The 19,697-nt window shown below is 36.5% G+C and overlaps 2 protein-coding genes across 2 annotated transcripts; one reads left to right on the forward strand and one right to left on the reverse strand.

Moving 5' to 3' along the window:
• The first annotated feature begins 6,236 nt into the window (after window positions 1-6,236).
• On the forward strand, window positions 6,237-7,911 carry LOC113321194 (UDP-glycosyltransferase 91C1-like). The gene has a single exon (XM_026569074.1). The coding sequence runs from the start codon at window positions 6,351-6,353 to the stop codon at window positions 7,782-7,784; it is 1,434 nt and encodes a 477-aa protein (XP_026424859.1). The 5' UTR covers window positions 6,237-6,350; the 3' UTR covers window positions 7,785-7,911.
• A 5,890-nt stretch (window positions 7,912-13,801) lies between these two features.
• On the reverse strand, window positions 13,802-18,326 carry LOC113325303. Its single transcript, XM_026573503.1, has 8 exons — window positions 17,253-18,326; window positions 16,782-17,093; window positions 16,139-16,572; window positions 15,828-15,979; window positions 15,018-15,411; window positions 14,767-14,897; window positions 14,471-14,492; window positions 13,802-13,901 (listed from the first exon to the last, which is right to left on the reverse strand). The coding sequence occupies exons 1-8, from the start codon at window positions 18,324-18,326 to the stop codon at window positions 13,802-13,804; spliced, it is 2,619 nt and encodes an 872-aa protein (XP_026429288.1).
• Window positions 18,327-19,697: the final 1,371 nt, after the last annotated feature.

The raw sequence follows: 19,697 nt of genomic DNA on the forward strand, positions 1-19,697 counted from the left end.
GACCGATCTGCAGGTATTTCCCGACAAACCCATTACTTTTAATTTGATTTTCATTGGTTCAATTGAATAGAAATCATCAAAATAGGGTTCATATGGAAGTTACAGTGCTGAGTTCGGTTAGAACGTTTTTTTTTTGCCCTAGTTTTTTAACCGAACTCCCTGATATAAAGAACACGAAGAACAGTTCGGTTTTATAAGATTTAAAACTAGGTTACCGAACTCTCAGTTCGGTTGTTTCGCAAAAAATGTTTAAACTTCCATGTAACCGAACTCTACCCTTATTATCGAATATTTTTTTTTCCATTTAATTGAACTGTTATATTTTTCCCAGTATGTTGAGTACCCATATAACCGAACTTCTTTTACTATGTTCGGTTGTTTCGCATAAATTTGAAAAACTGGAATGTAACCGAACTCTACCCTTAATACAAAAAAAAAAAACCAAATTTTCCACGTAACCGAACTTTACTACTTTTCCCACTATGTTGAGTTCTCTTATTATCGAAATCTGCACATTATGTTCGGCGTGTTTGCAAAAAATCTTAACAAACCGAACTCTTTCCTAATTACACATATATGTGGAGTTCGGTATGTTCGCAAAAACAGTGGACAAACCGAACTCTACCCTGGAACACAACTTTTTTTTTTTATAGTTGGCCTATTTTTCGTGAATTTTTCCCACTAACCAAACCTTCCGTTGAGCCAATTGAACACTCTTGAAGTCAATTATTTATCGGTTAAGCTAATATCTTATGTTTTCTTGATTACTCGGAAAGGAAAAAAATCAAACCAACCTTCACTGGAAGATATGAGAACTCCCACGCCTAGAGGCAAAGTACACCTTGGTTTCAATAAGCGTGGAACCAAAAATGCTAAGTATGGAGGTCTTTAATTACCGGGTGTTGTCATCCAAGATGATGTCAATAGAGATAATGTTGACAATATAATCAATCAAGTTAATGAAGATATTGTGGAAGAGATGGGAAATAAAGAACATAATCAAGGTGGAGGAGAGGAACCAACTGAAAAAGAAGGAGGAAATGAGGATGACAATGATGACGATGAAGAAGATAGGGAAGATGGAGATAAGGATGGAGATAATGATGAATCAGAGGATGACTTGGATGAAGAGGAACAAGTAGAAATAGTGGGAAGAGACCTAGAAAGACGCCTAAAAAGCCTTGTGCTAGATATTGATACATTCCGGATGACAATTTGTGTTTTCCGCCAAAGAATCCAACTTATGGTACTCCAAGAGATGGAGGGGAGGTATTGATGGGCTACAAAAACTCATGGGCTTCCAAGATCTTTGCGACAAAGGTATGGTTCAATCTTAACCATCAAGATTTCTTAGTCATTTTATTATATTTTGACATATATTGTTCTTTTCTATATATATTAGTATATAAGATATGATGTTGTTTTTGTAGGATCATAATAATGTTGTTCGTGTTTTGAAACGTCAAAAAAGAACAAGATATGGAGTATAGATAATGAGTGTGATGAGGTCCGCTTGGAGGTATTTGATTGTGTGCTATGGAACGGGATATAACATACGAACCAAAAATTTGATGCTGTCGTTGTTATTGCATTTGCCGAGAGGGCTTATCCAGAGACGGATACCTTTCATCTACCTTTTGGTGAGATGGAAATAACTCCGAATGATTGTTTTAGAATCACAGCCCTACCAATTACGGGAACAAGTGTTCGAGATGGCTACGATCCCTCGATGAGTTATGAACTTCTTGAAAAGCTAGTCGAAAAGTTTTTAGGATGGAGCGATAAAAAGGCACAATGTGAGTTTAGACGAGCTAACAAAGAGCCTAAGGAAGGTGATGAGTATAATGAGTTTGAGGAAGACCGCACGTACAAGAAGTTGAAAAAGATCAAGCTCAAAACCTTGTATGATGAGTTTTCAGGGACGAAAGATTTGGTTGCTCAAGGAAAGTTGGTGATGACAGAGGAGAAGATTAAGCAACATGTGACTGCTTATTTGTTATATCAACTAGGAACCATTTTCTTCCCGGACAGTTCAGGTCATGTGGTAAATGCTCATTACCTCCAGCTATTGGACCCCCTGAATGAGGTGACCAACCACTGTTGGGGCGTTGCGGTTCTTTCATTCGTTCAAGCGGAACTCAGAAAAGCTTCGAGGCCCAAGAGTCTATATTTTGGAGGCTTATACACCCTTGTTCAGGTACCCCGTCAAATTATTGTTTGTGTTTTTCAATATATAAGTGAATGAATGTGTATTGTTACTAATAGTGATCTGAGTTCGACACCGTTAGCACCAAATTATTTACCGATCAGAGAAAAAGAAAAAAATTATGAAGATATGTATGACAGTACTCAAAATAATAGAAAGATCGGAAGCGACCACCGTGCCCTAGTTATGTTTCTGTCTAGAACAATTAGAACAAGCCATAACATCCATCACCATCATGATTAACATGAAAGAAATAAACACACAATAGTGCAAATCAAAGCGAGAAGAGGTGAAAAGAAAACCGGATAATAACTACTTCCGGTGTGCTTTGCGAAGAGAATTCCGAGTGGTTTATATAGGGAGCCAGGAGGAGGTCGAGAGTAATATGCAATTAATGCTTATTATGAGAGAATAAAATCATGATTTAAAAATGGAAATTAATTCGAATTAATACAAGATTTCCACCTCAAGACATAATTGAATTTGATTTGAATTCATTGAGGAAAGGAAATCCAAAAGTATTTTGTCCGGAAAGCTAAGATTTTCACTTGAAGACATCATTGAATTTGACCTGGATCAATTTCCCACCAAGACAAACAAAAAGCATAAAGTAAAAACTCATTTTCAGACGACTTTTGTTCAGATACAGGGAACTTTGTTTGGAGCTTAATACCAGCTGCAGTTATATTTACAATCTGGACGGAGAGAAACAGACGAACTTTTGAGCAAAATCATACATTCAAAACAGACTCAGACTTAGAGATGGAAGTTAAATTTTTAATCCTCTCCTGGGCAAATGCAGCTGGAAGAAGACTACATATAAATTTTGCTTCTACTGTAATGGCTAATTGGGAAGCCCTGTTTGTTTAATCTTGTTGCTTTCTTTTTGCTTTTTTATCTCTACTTCTTGTAGAACTCTGTACATTCTAATTCTTCAATAAATGTTCTCTTCTAATCAAAAAAAAAAACTCATTTTCTCCAAGATTGCACTAATAGAGGGTGCCATTTTACTTGGGGTATACCGAATTCAAAACATCCATTGCTTTTAAAACGGTACACCCCCGAGCAGATTAGTACTCCCCGTTAGCAGCCGTGCCGTTCTCAAACAGTAACAAAATTCTGCGGCTGATAACAATGACTTGACCGAAACTCGTTAGCACTAGAATCTTTATCGGTGAAAAAATAAGTGTGGGATGTACCATGATGATACAGAGCACATGATATCGATATACCTGATGAACCAAATCTGTTGATACAGTCAGCTGTCATGAAACCTTCCTTTGCTTTTGTTCATTTCCTATATGTTTTAATCAAAGCAACAAAACTTCTGCAAGAATCAAAATGATATGGAGAATGAGTATATATAGCTCTTGGGCATATATGTTGATAGAAAAAATGACTTGTTTCTTCCCATCACTTTCCCTTCTCCACGCTGTGGAATTTAATGCATATTTGATGCATATATTTATGCACTTTGTACGCCAAAGCACAACTTCCATATTTTAACCAACTTGGAGTAGTTCAAGTGTCCAGAGGACGAATTCTGAAGCCAAAATAACAAAACAAAAAACTCCAATATTTTCATACAGTAATAAAAATGTACCGAGGTGCTGTTATCTCGCTATAGTAAACTAAAATAATTCTATTTGTACGTCACTAGATTTTTTTTTTTTTTTTTAATGTGATCATTTTAGTCAAATGCCCTGAATTAAATCGAAGACTGGTTGATAAGGTAGAAACACTATTCTTACCAACTTCTACACAACCAAAATGAAAAGAGCCAAATCAGATAGTTAGAAGAGTATACCAAAATTGTGCTTGGAAAACCTGGAACCAACCACTTAGCTATCTGTGAATTGAATGACCAAGTAGCTGAATGATCAAACTGTGGCAGTGTATATGCCAAAAATATGTGTTACTAGTGCTCCACCTGACATTGTACGTAGTTCCATAACTTGGTTAGCAGATCCGTTAGCTAACATCCTAGTGCTCCACCTGACATTATACGTAGTTCCATAACTTGGTTGGCAGTGTTGCTAGTGCTCCACCTGACATTGTACGTAGTTCCATAATATTGCACCACGATTAGAATCAGCCTTAGACTGAGTCTAGTCATGGTGCAATATTCAATTTTCTTGTTGAATCCACGTCACAAAAAATCAATGCCCAGCCGCAGTGGGATCCAAGATTCTACGTCCATAAGCAGTTTGAAACTGCGCGGCACGTAATTATAAACAACGGATCATTTATCAATCCTTAGATCTCCAATAAGACTAGGAATCCAACGGTCTATATGATATTGATAATTGAGTTTCTATAAAGTAATGACAATACGCATTTAAGAACTGCGTTTGAGACTTTTTTGATAAGCAAATTCTAAACCCGTGTCCGGGTTATTTCTATCTTGGATCCAAACAAAACGGCGCACTCTCTCAAAATCAAGAGAACAGTGCTCGAATAAACGACACATCAACCGTCCCAATCTTGAATCTTGGGTGCCGTTAGACCCAGCCTAACAGCCGTGTAAAATCCTAAATGTACTTTTTAATTTGGTCATTGAGTGGGTAGGTGAACAGAAATGATTATTTAATTCTTGACATGGCAGGGGACATGGGACTTTGCTTCCCACTAAGACAGTTAAAAATGTACAAAATGTTCTCGAAAGAATAAGAAGATCAGTGGCCACCACCGTGCCACAGTTTATGTTCCTGCCGAAATTGGGGATATACCCATATTAGTTGGGGTATATCCAAATCTAAATGGACCTAGTGTTCTTGTTAAGGGGTGGTCAAAATTGGTGATTTTATTTTAATATCTTTGAACTAATTAACTGAAAATTAACCCCTAAAATTAAAAAATTCTTAATCTTTCCTAGTCTCTCTTCTCTAATCTCTCTGCTCTTCCACTTCATCTTTTTCCATTTCTTCCATCAACCGAAAATCTTGAACATTGATTTTTCTACATTGGCCGGCGAAAAGAAGACTCTAAGTAATGTCTAAACTTAACCCATCATTGTGTTGTGTGATTTGGTTGTTATATAATTGTTATATTAGGTTAGAAATCAAAAATTATGATTTCTGTGTCTTCGGCCGGCAAGGTCGTGACATGCATATCTTGCCGACTTTTCATAATAGCCATGGCGACTGTAAATTTTTTCAACAGTCGGCAGGGTATTTTTTGAATTGGCCGGCAAGGTCGTGACATGCATATCTTGCCGACTTTTCATAATAGCCATGGCGACTGTAAATTTTTCAACAGACGGCAAGGTATTTTTTGAAGACCTTGCCGACTAATAAACAGCCGGCAGGGTATTTTCAACAGCCGGCAGAGTATTTTTTGAAGACCTTGCCGATTTTTTTTCTGTCGTCTCCTGTATGTCAAAAAAAAAAAGTCGGCAAGGTCTTCATCGTCGACCTTGCCGACTTTTCATACTTTCAGAACTGAAAGTGTTGATTTTTGATCTAATTTTGAGTATGATTTCATACAACATCTTTGCAATCCCCTCTTTAGAAGTGTTAAGGTAGTGTACTTTCATTTCCGTTCCAAAAAATTTTCTCAAAACAAATCTTTTTTCATCAAAAACCTTCCCAAAAAAGTTCAATCAAAAACAAAATTTCATAACTCAATTTCATAATTCGAGAAGTTTTAATCTATTTAATTAATTAACCTAATCAGAATTTTAATGTTAATTAAACAAGAACATATTAGCCATTTAGAAAATACAAGGTTAAGGGGTGGCTTGGTTTTACTTCATAATGACCAGATTTTGTCTTATTGGATATACCCCAATTAATCTGGGTATACCCCAATCTCGTCAGGTTTATGTTTTTCAGTCCACATGAAAGTTTTAGCTGGTTTTACGGAATGACTTGACAAGATTGATAAAAGTTCCAAAAGAGATGATCTCATGGATGATGAAGATAAGGAAACTAACATGAGGAATGAGGTGAGCCAACTGCCAACTACTTGCTAAATAGCAATTGCTTATATATATAGAAAATTTATCAGCCACATGGGAATTCAGCCAACCACTTGCTATCGTTTAGTATACTAACTACCCAGTTCTTCCAAAAAAAGAAAAAAAAAAAAAACTAGCCAGACTATTCTATCATACAATTGATAGTTCATCAAACTTTCTTCTTTAATGGAAACTAAAGAAAATCAATACCATATTGTGTTTTTTCCATGGTTAGCATTTGGTCATATTATACCATTTCTTGAGTTATCGAAGAGTTTAGCTTCAAATGGAAATGGTGATATTCAAATATCTTTCATATCTACACCAAGTATTATCAAAAGACTACCACCAATTTATCCACCAAGTTTAAAGAATCGTATCAGTTTTGTCTCGGTCGATTTGCCTTCCGTCGATAACTTACCTGCTGGTTGTGAAGCAACCGTGGATCTAAAAGATGGGGAGCAAACCCAGTATCTGAAGATAGCATATGATGAATTGCAAGCACCGGTCGAAAAGTTTTTGAATGAAATGAAGCCAGATCTGGTAATATTCGATGTCATTAACTGTTGGATACCGGATGTTGGAGCCAAACTCAATATTCGTACTGCTTTTTTTAGTGTGTTTTCTGCACCATTGTTGGCATTTGTTGGACCAATATCGGAATATAAAGACTCAAACAGCGAACGCACGCCGGAGTATTTAACATCAGTACCGGAATGGATCCCTTTTTCTTCAAGTCTTGCATGTCGACACCATGATGCTATAGGTTTTAATGAAGTCATGAACTCTAAAGATGCAACTGGACTTTCAACGGGTGACAGACTAGTAAGAGTTGTTGAAGGTTGTACCTTCGTTTTACTCAAAAGTGTTGTTGAACTTGATGGAGACTATGTGAATCTCCTCAAAGATCTCTACCAGAAACCTATTATTCCGATTGGTTTACTACCACCTCGTGCACATGGTTCATCGGCTAGTAGCAAATCCGGCGATTCCAGCACGAATATTAATTCTGAAATGTTCCATTGGCTAGATAGACAACAACCTAGATCTGTTGTTTATGTGTCATTCGGAAGTGAATACAAAATGAGTATAGATGAAATTCATGAGCTAGCATTTGGATTGGAATCTTCCGAGTTACCATTCTTGTGGGTACTAAGGAAGCCAGAAGGAATTGATCAATCAAGTCTACTACCATCCGGTTTTGAGGATAGAATCAAAAGTAGAGGATATATGTGCTTTGGATGGATCTCTCAAGTAGAGGTTTTATCTCATACGGCGATTGGAGGGAGTTTGTTTCACAGTGGGTCGGGTTCTATTTCTGAGAACCTCTTCTTCGGACATAACCAAATCCTAATGCCAATGATCATTGACCAAGGTATCAATGCCAGGTTCTTAGTTGAAAAGGGACTTGGTTTTGAAGTTCAAAGAAATGAAGACGGTTCTTTTACCAGAGATGCAGTAGCAGAAGCAATGAGGATTGTGATGGTAGAACCAGAGGGACAACAATTGCGACAGAAGACAACTGAGATGAGCAAGAACATTTTCTCCGACTATGATCTCCATGAAGATTACATACAAAAATTTGTTTCTTCATTAGGCCCCTTACTAAATAAAGAGTAATAATGTCAATTTTCAGCGGATGCACTCTTGCATATATAGAGTGGTGAAGTTTTTGCGTGTTGTTACCACCATATCGTACCAAAATTCTCCCAAACATAATGAATAAAATTGGTTGTCTTTATTATCACTAGTGATGCCAAATTTTGCTTTTTTAACAATATCAAATTTGATAATAATCATATTTTTTTAGTAAAATAAAATTTAATATTCTTATTTATACTTATTACGTACGTATTTCAAAGAGCTTTCCAAATATGTTAATTTTATAAAAATCCGATGTGTAATTCGAAAGATATCAGGTTTTTAAAAAAATTGATGTATTTTTATAACAATGACATTTATGTGAATATATGAATATATAAGATTGTTTATGTAAGTATTGATTCAATGTACATTTTCACCCTTGAATACATATGTATAATAGCAGTGATTTTTAAGATCATATTAGTAATATCAAGGTTACTCAAGCTATTTTGTCATTTTGTAAACAACTAAAATATCTCTTTTCTTTATATTGATATAAGATTAGTCATTAAGCTTGAGTAGGTTCTTCCTTCATTTTTTGCATACTTGAAGGAATCCAGGAAATCCAAGACATTCCCATTAGTTGAATTCTAAAACTATCGTCTACCATGTTATTGGTGAATTCCCTCATTTGGTGCCTTTTGAAATAGCATGAGAACCTTGATTATTACGATAACCTTGTAAGCTGATAATTTCTAGAGTACTACTTCCGGTCTTCATGTAGCTCTTAAACTCAACTCTCCTGCTGCTAATATATTTTCACATGCTCTCTCAAAAGCAACTTTTTGGTTGAATTAACAACAAAAATCAGAAAAATAGAAATACAAGAAAATTTTTGGTGGTAGATAGCTAGTAGTAGCATAGGATCAATTTGTGCATATTCCATAAAGGATCCGTCTTGGTGCATATTGTGACGAACTCCCTGTTTTCGGTGGTCTCTGAGTGGGTATGTGGGAACACGAATGACTATTTGGCATGGGGCACAATAATTTGCTTCCCACTATAGTTTGAGGGATGCCCAAAGAATATAGCAAGGCTGCTAATGGGGTATCATTTTGTTTGGGATGTACCAATTCATATATAGGACAAAATAATAATTATTTTTGAGTTGGTACACTCACAAGTAAAATGGTACCCCATTAGCAACCTTGGAATATAGGACACTACCAAAAATAATTTGTACCACTCTAGATTAAAGTTGCAAAGGAAAGTTCGTATAAATGAAAGCCTAACTGTTAGAATAGTAGCTGGCGCGAGAGCTAAGATTCAAGTAGGAAAGAATTAAAACAAAAAACCTGTCTATAAGGCCAGCAACAACAAAAATAAATAAATGGGGATTTATAATTTTTTTCTTTCTATGTATATTATCCTTTAGAAATCAGACTTGGCTCTGCTCCACTCAACACGTAGCACCAGTCATAGCATCCAATAATGTTGACTTCATTGCCCAACCAATCCAATTCATGGATGATGATTTTGATAAAGATAACTGTACATCGAGATGAGGAGCCACCACTTTTCTATTAATGCCAATTCTATTGAAAATTCTGCAGGCACATGTGTATGGGTGGTTGATTCAATATTTGGGGATACTAACTAGACTCGATATTAGGATAATTCATCAAGGTTGATTGAATTGGGTATGCTAACTAGACTCGATATTAGGATTCACCAAACTTGAATAAAGAAAATCAACACCATAGTGTGTTGTTTTTCCATGCTTAGCATTTAGTCATATTATACCAATATTTCAAAAGGTATCAAAATGGAAAGGATGATATTCAAATTTCTGGTTTCCAAAAAAAAAAAAAAATTCAAATATCCTTCTCCATGGGCAACCGATACCAACCTAAAATAAGTCACTACTGGTATACCCAAATATTTGAAGGGAGGCATTTCAAAGTGCAGCCAAGAGAGTCTTGTACAGCTTCATTTTGCGATGCCAATCTGAAAAATAAAATATGTGGAAGCACGTCTTGTAGTTGCAGAGGAAATCCTACAACTAACACCCAAGTAAAACTATGAGATGAATCTAAGACATCATGAGGGAAAGACTAAATCATTTCATTAAAAGATAGAACAAATATAATATGGATGTATGAAAACCCTAACTTGGAGAACAAAATAACTTTCTCTCTCCTAAAATTCTTATCTCAACTCTCAAAAAGATCTCTCCTCTTTACAATGGCTTCTGGTCCCTTTTATAGGGGTTACATAGTGGAGGACAGCGAATAAAGCCCCTATTATCGGATCTGTGAGGGCGTAATAATCGCCCTTCATTATATTTTCCACGCTCACATTTTAATTGTCGCGCTGATCTTCACACTTTTGGTGTGACTTGGTGACGTCATCTCATTCGTCAGCAGAAATGTAAAGAGCGCGTCATATTCGCCTGTTATCAAATATATATCTTCGCCTTATTATTAGGTGTGTGGTATTTTACACCCATATTTTGCCTCTTCTCGTATCATTCTTTTTGAAGGAAAGGGTGATAAGAGAAGCCTTACTTTCCACATCTTTTCGTCTTTTGGCATTCTCTTAGATCCACTGATTCTTTTCCGAGATTTCGGCATGACCGTCTACACGTGTTAATCTTACCACCCATTGATTGACACGTCTTCTATTGAATCTCCTTTTTGCTCGTAACCGCCTCTCCTTATCTCTCCCCTAATTAATGTGCCTTTGAGATGAAATATCTCGAGAAAAGGAATGAAATCCTTTATCTACCCTAATACGTCTTCATTATCCTTTTTTACCTTCTTTCATCTGCAACTTTACCTTCTGCTGCTGTTCTTCTGCTTCTACTTAATTCATCATCTTTTTTATCTCTTCTTTTCAAATCTATAATTCTCTCTTTCAATTTTAATTTCATCATTTTTTGAAATGTTGATTAACTAAATCTTGATTGATTTGATCATCCTTTGATTTCAGATTTTCAGAACTTTCTTTCATATTCCCATACTTTAAATGGCTCCTCGAGTAGGACAGAAACTTCTTAAAAAACTCGTTAGAATGAAAGATGAACTTAAACCCAAAGGAATCTCTCTGACAGTTCCTAAGGTTCGAGTCATAATACCGTGCTTGGACTTGATTGGTTCGCATCTGAGCAATGGAATGATCAGAGAGTCATTATTTCGTTTGGGAAGCTTTCTGTTGGGTTCCCCATTCCCCTTTATAATCCTGAAATCCCTATTTTTTATGAGCTATTGATGTATTTTTTAAGTGGTAGTAAAGATCGTTCAACTCGGATTATGTAGACTCGATTTTAGACTCAAATTAAAATAAAAAACTTAAAAAGAAATTGTATTCAAGTTTATAAAAAGCACTGAGACTTTGGATTCCACCAATCTCCAATTTTTATGTGATTTAATCTAGTCAATATTCATGCAACTCTTTACGTTTAAAGTGATTCTAATATTTTTGCCTAGACAAGTACATTCTCAAAACAATAGTTGTAAATCGAAAGCATGGACCATCAAAAGATTTAACCTAAGCATGACCCGCCAATTGAGAACACAACCACTTATTCAGAATCATATACTCGATTTCAGTTCAGTGCAAATAATCATAAAAGAATTGCGAAAATTAAATTAAATAGAATTTACCACATAATAATTGGAAAAATGGCTTCCTCCGTCGCCTCAGCAATGGGGTTTAGCTCCTCATATTAATCACTTGCTCAAAATATTTGTTCATAGCCCAAAAGTTGATTAAATGAATGAAAAACTATAAAACTGATTGTTTGCAACGGTGTAATGGCGTTGCAAAACGAATGACTGACTGTTACAAAGAAGTTACAGTAGCACAGTTACAAATTTGAGACGTTGTTCTTATTTACAACGGATGTTCTTCAGCAGCATCAACAGAAACGCGGGTTTTCCTGCAACTCGATCTCTTCAGCTCTGTGGTGTTACAAACTCCTCCGTGACTGTTCCCATCACTTTGTAACCTTCCCTGGGACTCGAACACACCTTTTATACTGCTCAGAAACCTAAAAATAACGATTAATTCTCTCTTTTTATTTTCGTGCAAGCCACGACAATAAACTTCTCTGCCGATTTCCTTAAGCGTTTCTAAGACTTCCAAATCATCCGAAACTCTTCCTTAGATAGAATCTCACCTTAGGAAACAATATCACGCCTTTAGTCTCCCTGGAATTCCTAAAGTAATTCCACAAAGTTTTCGTGCAAAACTTAAATTCTGTTTCCTTTTTCTGGATTATCCAGCCCAACTTGATCGATTCCAGCGCACATACCAAGCCTGTTATGCTCAATCACGTCCAGCCCAACAAATTTCAGCGATTGAATCTCCATAAAACACCTTCGAAATCCAACCCAAAGTTTGGTTCTTTGCTGGATATTTTTCCCGCCAAAATTTCATTCGAATTTGAGAAGAAAGTGACCTCCCCCTATCCTGTGCTGGTCTCCCTTTAGCAGATGCCTGGAAATGGGTCACCCCTTAGTAATTAGGTTACCCCTTATCTAAAGTGAGAGTCCGTATAGTAATTTTCTCCCACGAGCCCAAAAACCACTTTTTTAGCCAATTTCGCCGCAAAAGCTTATTTCTCCAAAAATACCTACAGGGACATAAAAAGCCATAATAAATATAAAATCGAGCACTAATAATATATACAATTGAGATTGTATAAGACACAAAAATGTGCCTATTAAATACCCCAAACTTATTATTTGCTAGTCCTCGAGCAAATCAAATAGAAAATAAAATCCTAACTCAATGTCGCAGGCATCGTCGATTGTACTTAGCGTATGCAATAAGCCTTTAAACCCCTAGGTGGCCCTAGTGGCCGATTTATAGTCTCGGGAGGGCTCACTAGTACAAACCTTCACATAGGCCACGTTTTTTAGTTTACAGTCCAACCACGTTTCAGGTTATTTGTGTGGATATTGGTCATCAGTATAACTATAGCCACATCTTGTGTTACCATGTAGCCATAGTGCACCATTTAGTCATGGGTTTATTCCTAAACCCATCAACTGCATCCATAGGGTATCGTTTGGTCATGGTTTTCAGTTTAATCCAATCACATGTAGCCATAGATGCGTATATGGCCACATTAAATAATTTTGTATGTGTCAAAAGTGTCGGATGACAATAGACACACCTTTTAGACTGTGACGGAAAGAGGATTTATTTATCCACATTGGTTTGTTTATGTGTCCATAATATCTGGTTTATTAGACACGCATATACTAAGGAATTGACACATTATATCAAACATGACAAAAGATTGACATATGGTTACTCCATATTTTTTTTGGGAGGATTATGATATGGCTACACGAAAAACAAATTGTGAACATAGCGTCGGATCCATTAGACACATGAGATTGAATTTTAACTTTTAAAGTACTAGCCATGGTTGTTACCGAGTCTTTTCTAGGCCAAATGCTCCTAGTATGCTTAATTTTCAAGAAACATATGCTAGGGTGATGTTTATGCATGTTCACCGCAATAAAGAAACCTCAAGCTCTGGTGTATAGAAGGATACATTATAAGTGATTGTGGCTTCCAAGGTAATTGCAATACAGCGGGTGCAGCCGGGTGTTTTGTGAAAATAAAACACGTATAGTGGAGTTCTGTTGTGTTACTTTCTCCCAGAATTCCCGATATATAACCATGCCAAAATCCAAAATAGTAAACCATATCTTAAACTTTTCATACAAATCTAGAAGGGACTGCAAACGACAGGAGCCATCTGTGAGACCAACCAAACCTATTTAACTTATCAATTCACAAAATCTTGTATATTTTTAGCCAATATATTTAATGAAAAAATTTATATCTACAACCAATATTTTTTATTTACCTCTTTCCAAAAGAAAAAAAACAAAAATATTACATCAAATTGATTTTGGAGCCAGCCACTCCAAAACTACGATTGCAGTAGGAATGCATTTCTTTTGCTCTTTATATAACAAGACAAAACAATCCCATAATCAAATTCTTGATGTTTTAGATGCAGAGTTCGTGTCCTACAATTCGAGTGTCAAACTTATAGAGGCATCTGATGACATAAAAATGACTTCGTCAAAGCTCAGGGACAATGTAGAATGTTGAATAGCCACAACGAACCTGCAACAGGAAAATAAGGTTCTGAGTTCAAAAAAAACAAGGAAGAAAGAACGAGGGCACAACAATTAATACAAGGTGTCAGCCCAACTCAACATAAATTGTGGTCAAGACTTCTTACAAAGAGGACTTTCACGAGATATGGGAAAAACCCTGTCAAGTATGGTATTCAAAACGGTTGAGGGTTAAATTGGAACAAGGAAAATGAGATTAAAATTCACTATTCTTCACAGGCTACACAATACAAACTCCTCACACAAGCAAGTGAACCGCTCCATGCAATTCACTTAGGAAAAAGCATCAGTCCGCCCCCAAATGATTTCGCCATAAAATTGAGAACCATAAGACCTTTAGCACCATCATTTTAAATGTTTTTTTTGTGGTTAATGAACTGGAGTTTCCATCATATATCTACAGGGTTACGAATCTAATTTGGGTACTTGGAATTCAATTTCACCATATGCTTTGAGTAATGTTATGAAGTGTATAAAAGATTTCTGAAATACAAGTACAACACGTAGTTATAGTGCATGTGCCCATAAATATATTCAAGTAATAGGACAAAAACATACCAACTCTCATTCTCTTGGATATCTATTTAAAAGTAACCAGAGTAGCAAGTTGTAAAGTACAGTAGTAGCAATTTCAATTGAAGTTCCATATGAGACACGGATAAAATGATGTTATTCATTTTACAAAGAATAAAGCACGCAAACATACAGAAAGCATGCTAAGGAACAGGATTAAACATAAGTTCCATCGTTGTCGTTCTTTCAATATCATGTCACTAACCGAATAACCACAGATTAAAGGAAATAAAGCGACGTACCTGCGGGAGTGTGTCATTTTGGCTTGCGTATAAGTAAACCTCGGCAGTCAGTTCGGAAGTAATCATTTCGGGATTCTTTACCCAAGTCTTGTGGATCTACAGACGGCAAGATATTATCATTCCCAGAAAAGATTACTGTACTGAATTCCTCATCGTTGCCATCGTCATCTCTATAATTTTTGGGAGGTGCCACAAAAACAATAGACTTTTTCTTATCTAACTGGTCTTTGACATAAAATACCTACTTAGCTTGTGAGGCTAAAATAAAAGGATCATTTTTGTATCCCAACATAGTAAGGTCAACAATCTTGTAGCCAAGAGCATCTCTTTTGACCCCACGTTTATTATCAACCCAATTGCACTTGAACAGATGAACTTTTCTTTCACAGTAATCTAACTCCCATATCTCTTGAAAGACACCATAATAAGAGGCTTTACCATATGTAACGTCATCATCTCTAGATATGTGCATGTCATTTGCTGCAACGCTAACCCCACTATTCTGGTGAATTCTACCATCACGGGATCTTGTGCGGAATAGATATCCATTGATGCGATATACAGTGTATTTCGTTACCTCGTAGTGCGGGCCGTGTGATATCCATCTTAAGTTCTCTAAGATACTTTCTCTGTCGTCTGCCAACTCTTTTTCAACCTGAAATTCATTATTAGGATGAACCTTGACTTTAAAGGAATATAACACATCAAACAAGACACTTTTTATATGACATATTACATCATTTTTTAACCAAGCGCCAAAAGTGTTAGAGTGCTATTTCTCCAGCCATGCTCGCTTTTTAGTAGAATAGTTAGTTTCCAAATATAGATTGTGTCGGCTGGTATGTACAATAACCAAATGTTATTATACTTTGTACCAAAAAAAAAAAACAGGAACAAAACACAGGAAAAAAAACAATTTAATACTTACTCTATGTAAGGCTCAATTTCAGGCGTGTTCTGCATTACATAGAAATGTGCTTGTCTCAACTGTTCTGGGGTAACTATACACGGCTCTTCAGCTGATAACGGTTCTCCCTCCTATGATGTATTATGCCTATCTAGTGGAATACCAATTGTCCTGATGCTTTTATGGTACTCACAATATATCTCAATCGTCTCTTCTGCAACATTCTCTTCGGCAATGCATCCACAAGGTTGATTCTTGTTTCTCACATGCCCCTTTATAACCTTCATACACCTTTCGAAAGGATACATCCATCGAAAGCAAACCGGACCGCATAACTTCACTTCCCTGGTAAGATGTACAGTTAAATTAATCATGATGTCAAAGAAGGATGGAAGAAAATACTTCTCTAGTAAGCATAACGTCACACAGAGATCCTCTTGCAATTTATCTAGCTCTTCCACCATGATTTCTTTGGAGGATATTGATCTGAAAAAGAAACAAAACCTGATAATAGCATATCTCACAGGTGTAGGCATAATTGATCGAATAGCGACGGGCAAAAATTGTTGCATAAGCATATGGTAATCATGTGATTTGAGTCTGATTAGATTACGCTCTTTTAGGTTCACAAGGGTGGAAAAATCCGAACAATACCCTTCTGGAACTCTTAACTCGGATAGTGTCTCCAAGAATATGTCTTTTTCTTCCGTAGTTAATGTATAACATGCTGCGGGAAGTATCGTTCCTTTGTCATCTGTCTTAGGGTGTAACTCCGATTTTAACCCCAAACGCACCAAATCCTTTCTGTCGTTTAATCCATCTTTTGTATTCCCGTTGTGCAGCAACGTTCCAACAAGACTTTGTCCCACATTCTTTTCGACATGCATGAAATCAATACAATGTTGGACATCATTATAGCGCCAATATCTAAGTAGTCTCTGCCATATGTTATACTTGCTCCAGTAAGTGGTTTCCCTGCCTTCCTCTTCCTCACCTGACCTATCGACTTCTTTTGATATTTTTCTGATGCGCTCAATTTTCTTTTTCTGATGCGCTTCATCTTTCCACCTTTTCCAGGTGTAGCCTGAACGTCTTCTCCTTGAGTATTCCTCCCCTTCTTTCCCCATGAATTCTTTATACATTTTACCTCCTCATATATTTCTTCCCCGGTCATTGGTTCTGGAGCAGTCTCCCACTCTTGTTTTCCGCCAAATTCCCCCTTCTGCCTTCTGAACGGATGCTCATAGGGTAAAAATCTTCTATAACCAACATAAACATTCTTGTTTGAGTCATGAAGCCTAATACTGTGCGTTTTTTTCCGACACACCACACAACCATGATATCCAGCGTAACGACAACCACATAGTGTACCAAGAGCAGGATAATCGTTTATCGTCCACAAAACAACTGCACGTAGAGTAAACATTTCTTGGGCATATGCATCCCATGTTCTCTTTCCCTTCTCAAATAAGAATTTAAAATCTTTAACAAGAGGTTCCAAAAAGACATCGATGTTGTTTCCTGGCGCACCATCTATAAGTAACGACAACATGATGAACTTTCTCTTCATACACAGCCCCGGTGGAAGGTTGTAAATCACAACCAAAACTGGCCATACACTGTGATGTTTGGTGCCTGTGTTTACATCAACTCCATCAGTCGAAACAGCTAACCGCAGATTTCTTGGATCACCTTTAATTTCTGGGAACTTGTTATCTATCTCTCTCCAAGCATGTGAGTCTGCCGGATGACGTAAAACACCGTATTTGTTTCTAGTGGTATCGTGCCATATCAAATCTTCTGCTGTGTGCTTCGATTGAAACAGCCGCTGAAATCTTGGGATGATGTCGAAGTACCACAATACCTTTGTTGGAACATTCTCGTAAACTTTACCATCCCTGTCAACTTTCCATCTGGGTGCTTTACAAGTAGGACACACTTTTTCATCCTTGTACTCATTCCAATAAAGAATGCAGTTGTTGATATATGCATGTATCTTTGTGTACCCTGAACCCATTGCTTTCAATATTTTCTTTGCCTGATATGTACTCCTCGCCATTAAATTACCTTCTTTGGGAAGCATGTCCTTTAACAAGGGTAACAATTCATTAAAAAACATGTCTGATGCACCGTGCTTACTCTTCAACTTAAACAACTGCACAATTGCAGACAACTTTGTGAAGTTGGGACATCCTTCGTATAAGGGATTTTCAGCATTTTCAAGTAACTTTTTAAACTTTATAGGGTCATCTGCGAACTCTTCTGCATCCTGCATCATATCTATAGTGTCTGGAGCATCAGTGGGAGTTCCCATTCCAAAATCTTCGTCTGGAGCATCAGTGGGAGTTCCCATTTCAAATTCAGCGTGCATACCATTGTTGACGTTAACTGGACTACTACTAGTTATTGCCTCATCCTTTTCCCCATGCTTATTCCAAATAGTATACGTTTGATCGATTCCATTTACAAATAAATGATCTTCTATGTCGCCAACGGAGCATGCACAGAGATTTAAACAATCTGTACATGGACACAACATAAGAAATTCATCATATGTCTCACCCTCTTCCTTGAGATGGTTGACAGCATACCGCAGAAACGCCGCAACTCCTTCTCTATAACGTTTCTTCGTTCTATCAGTACTCATCCAGGATTTATCCATTCTGAAACGCAAAGAGACCAGTAGATCCATCAGTTGCACTCCAATGAAAGCAAAAACTGATAAATCAATTCAGAAATACAAGCTTAGCATTAACTAATAAATATGTTTCATTTCAAAATAGTAGTTATCCCCTGACTTGACAATTTAGACATACAAGTCTTGAAATTACCAATAAATTCAGCACCATTTGAAACATAAAAAATTTATATGGACAAACATGGTAATAACAGATGAAACAGGCAATATGCAATTTCCCTCATAGAAACCCATAATCAGACATCCAGTATTAACTCAGGAAAATTGGTCTAGTACTTTCAGTATATTGAGTCATTTCAAGTTTTGGAATAACACATACCGAATCTGGAAAACTAAATCTGGAGAAGATGGGAGCAAATGAATCTGGATGATAATAAGACAAATTCTAAGTGGTACTATTTATAATGCAAAGAATTTGAACTGTGGCCAATTCATAGTGCAGCATCGAAGATGAAGGGTCTGTATGTCAGCCGCAGTTGGGAGATTTCGCGAGAATGAATTGCAGCAGCTCTAGGGTCAGTGTGTTTGTTAAATTAGAGTAAACACTGATCTGTGCAATCGACAGTTAGAGTCAAAAGTGTCATTTCACAAACCCATAATCACACATCCACACAAACCCATAATCAAAATGTCATTTCAAATAAGTACTCTAATTGATTAACTTAGCAATATCAGATAATAAGTAGTATGTCCCTAGTTCTATAATTGACATAGTTGGCAACTTTTATATCTCTGGGAGCTCAAATCTTCTTCTTTAGACAGATGTGAAGTCACATCTATCGAGAAAGAGCTCTAATGTTCATGAAGAATGATTGCACAATGACAATGAGAAAAAAAAATACGAAGTACTTAACACTGGTGCATAGTACATCAAGGCTTGAAAAACATACCTATAAGTAACTTTGAGTCAGTTTTAGTGATTCTTTAGAAAAATGCCTTCCTTTTCTGGCTTTTCTCTCCTCGTCTCAAAGTGCTGATTTAGTAGAAATTAGATCCAGAAACAACAAATCTCAGGCAACTGTTGCAAAAAGTTAAGAATTTTATCATTGCAAATTTTCAAATTCTTCCAAAGGTGTTAACTGAAAATGCTCGAAACTGCACGATGGTATTATACATAAAGCAAATCACTAAATCTGTCTCTCCTGGAACTGGAAACTCAATGCTTTCACTGAAGAATAATGACACCTCTGAAACGGATTGAAAAAAAATACATGTACCTACAATACATCACCCATTTAGCTACAGATTCAAAAACAAATAGGATAACATCACCCATTTAGTTCTATGAAACATCACCAGATTGAATGAAACATCACCCATTCAGCTACAATACATCACCCATTTAGCTACCCATTTTACTAGTCC

Source organism: Papaver somniferum, chromosome 11 (assembly GCF_003573695.1).
Source record: "Papaver somniferum cultivar HN1 chromosome 11, ASM357369v1, whole genome shotgun sequence".
Lineage (NCBI taxonomy): Eukaryota > Viridiplantae > Streptophyta > Magnoliopsida > Ranunculales > Papaveraceae > Papaver > Papaver somniferum.

Bases quoted from the DNA above. Each gene is read 5' to 3' on its own strand.
- LOC113321194 (XM_026569074.1), top strand. From the start codon at position 6,351: ATGGAAACTAAAGAAAATCAATACCATATTGTGTTTTTTCCATGGTTA.
- LOC113325303 (XM_026573503.1), bottom strand. From the start codon at position 18,326: ATGGATCTACTGGTCTCTTTGCGTTTCAGAATGGATAAATCCTGGATG. The intron at 15,412-15,827 runs GTGAGTACCATA...ATTCCTTTAAAG, and splicing joins AGAGACGATTGAGATATATT to TCAAGGTTCATCCTAATAAT. The intron at 13,902-14,470 runs GTATGTTTTTGT...TTCCTGTTGCAG, and splicing joins ATCCAAGAGAATGAGAGTTG to GTTCGTTGTGGCTATTCAAC.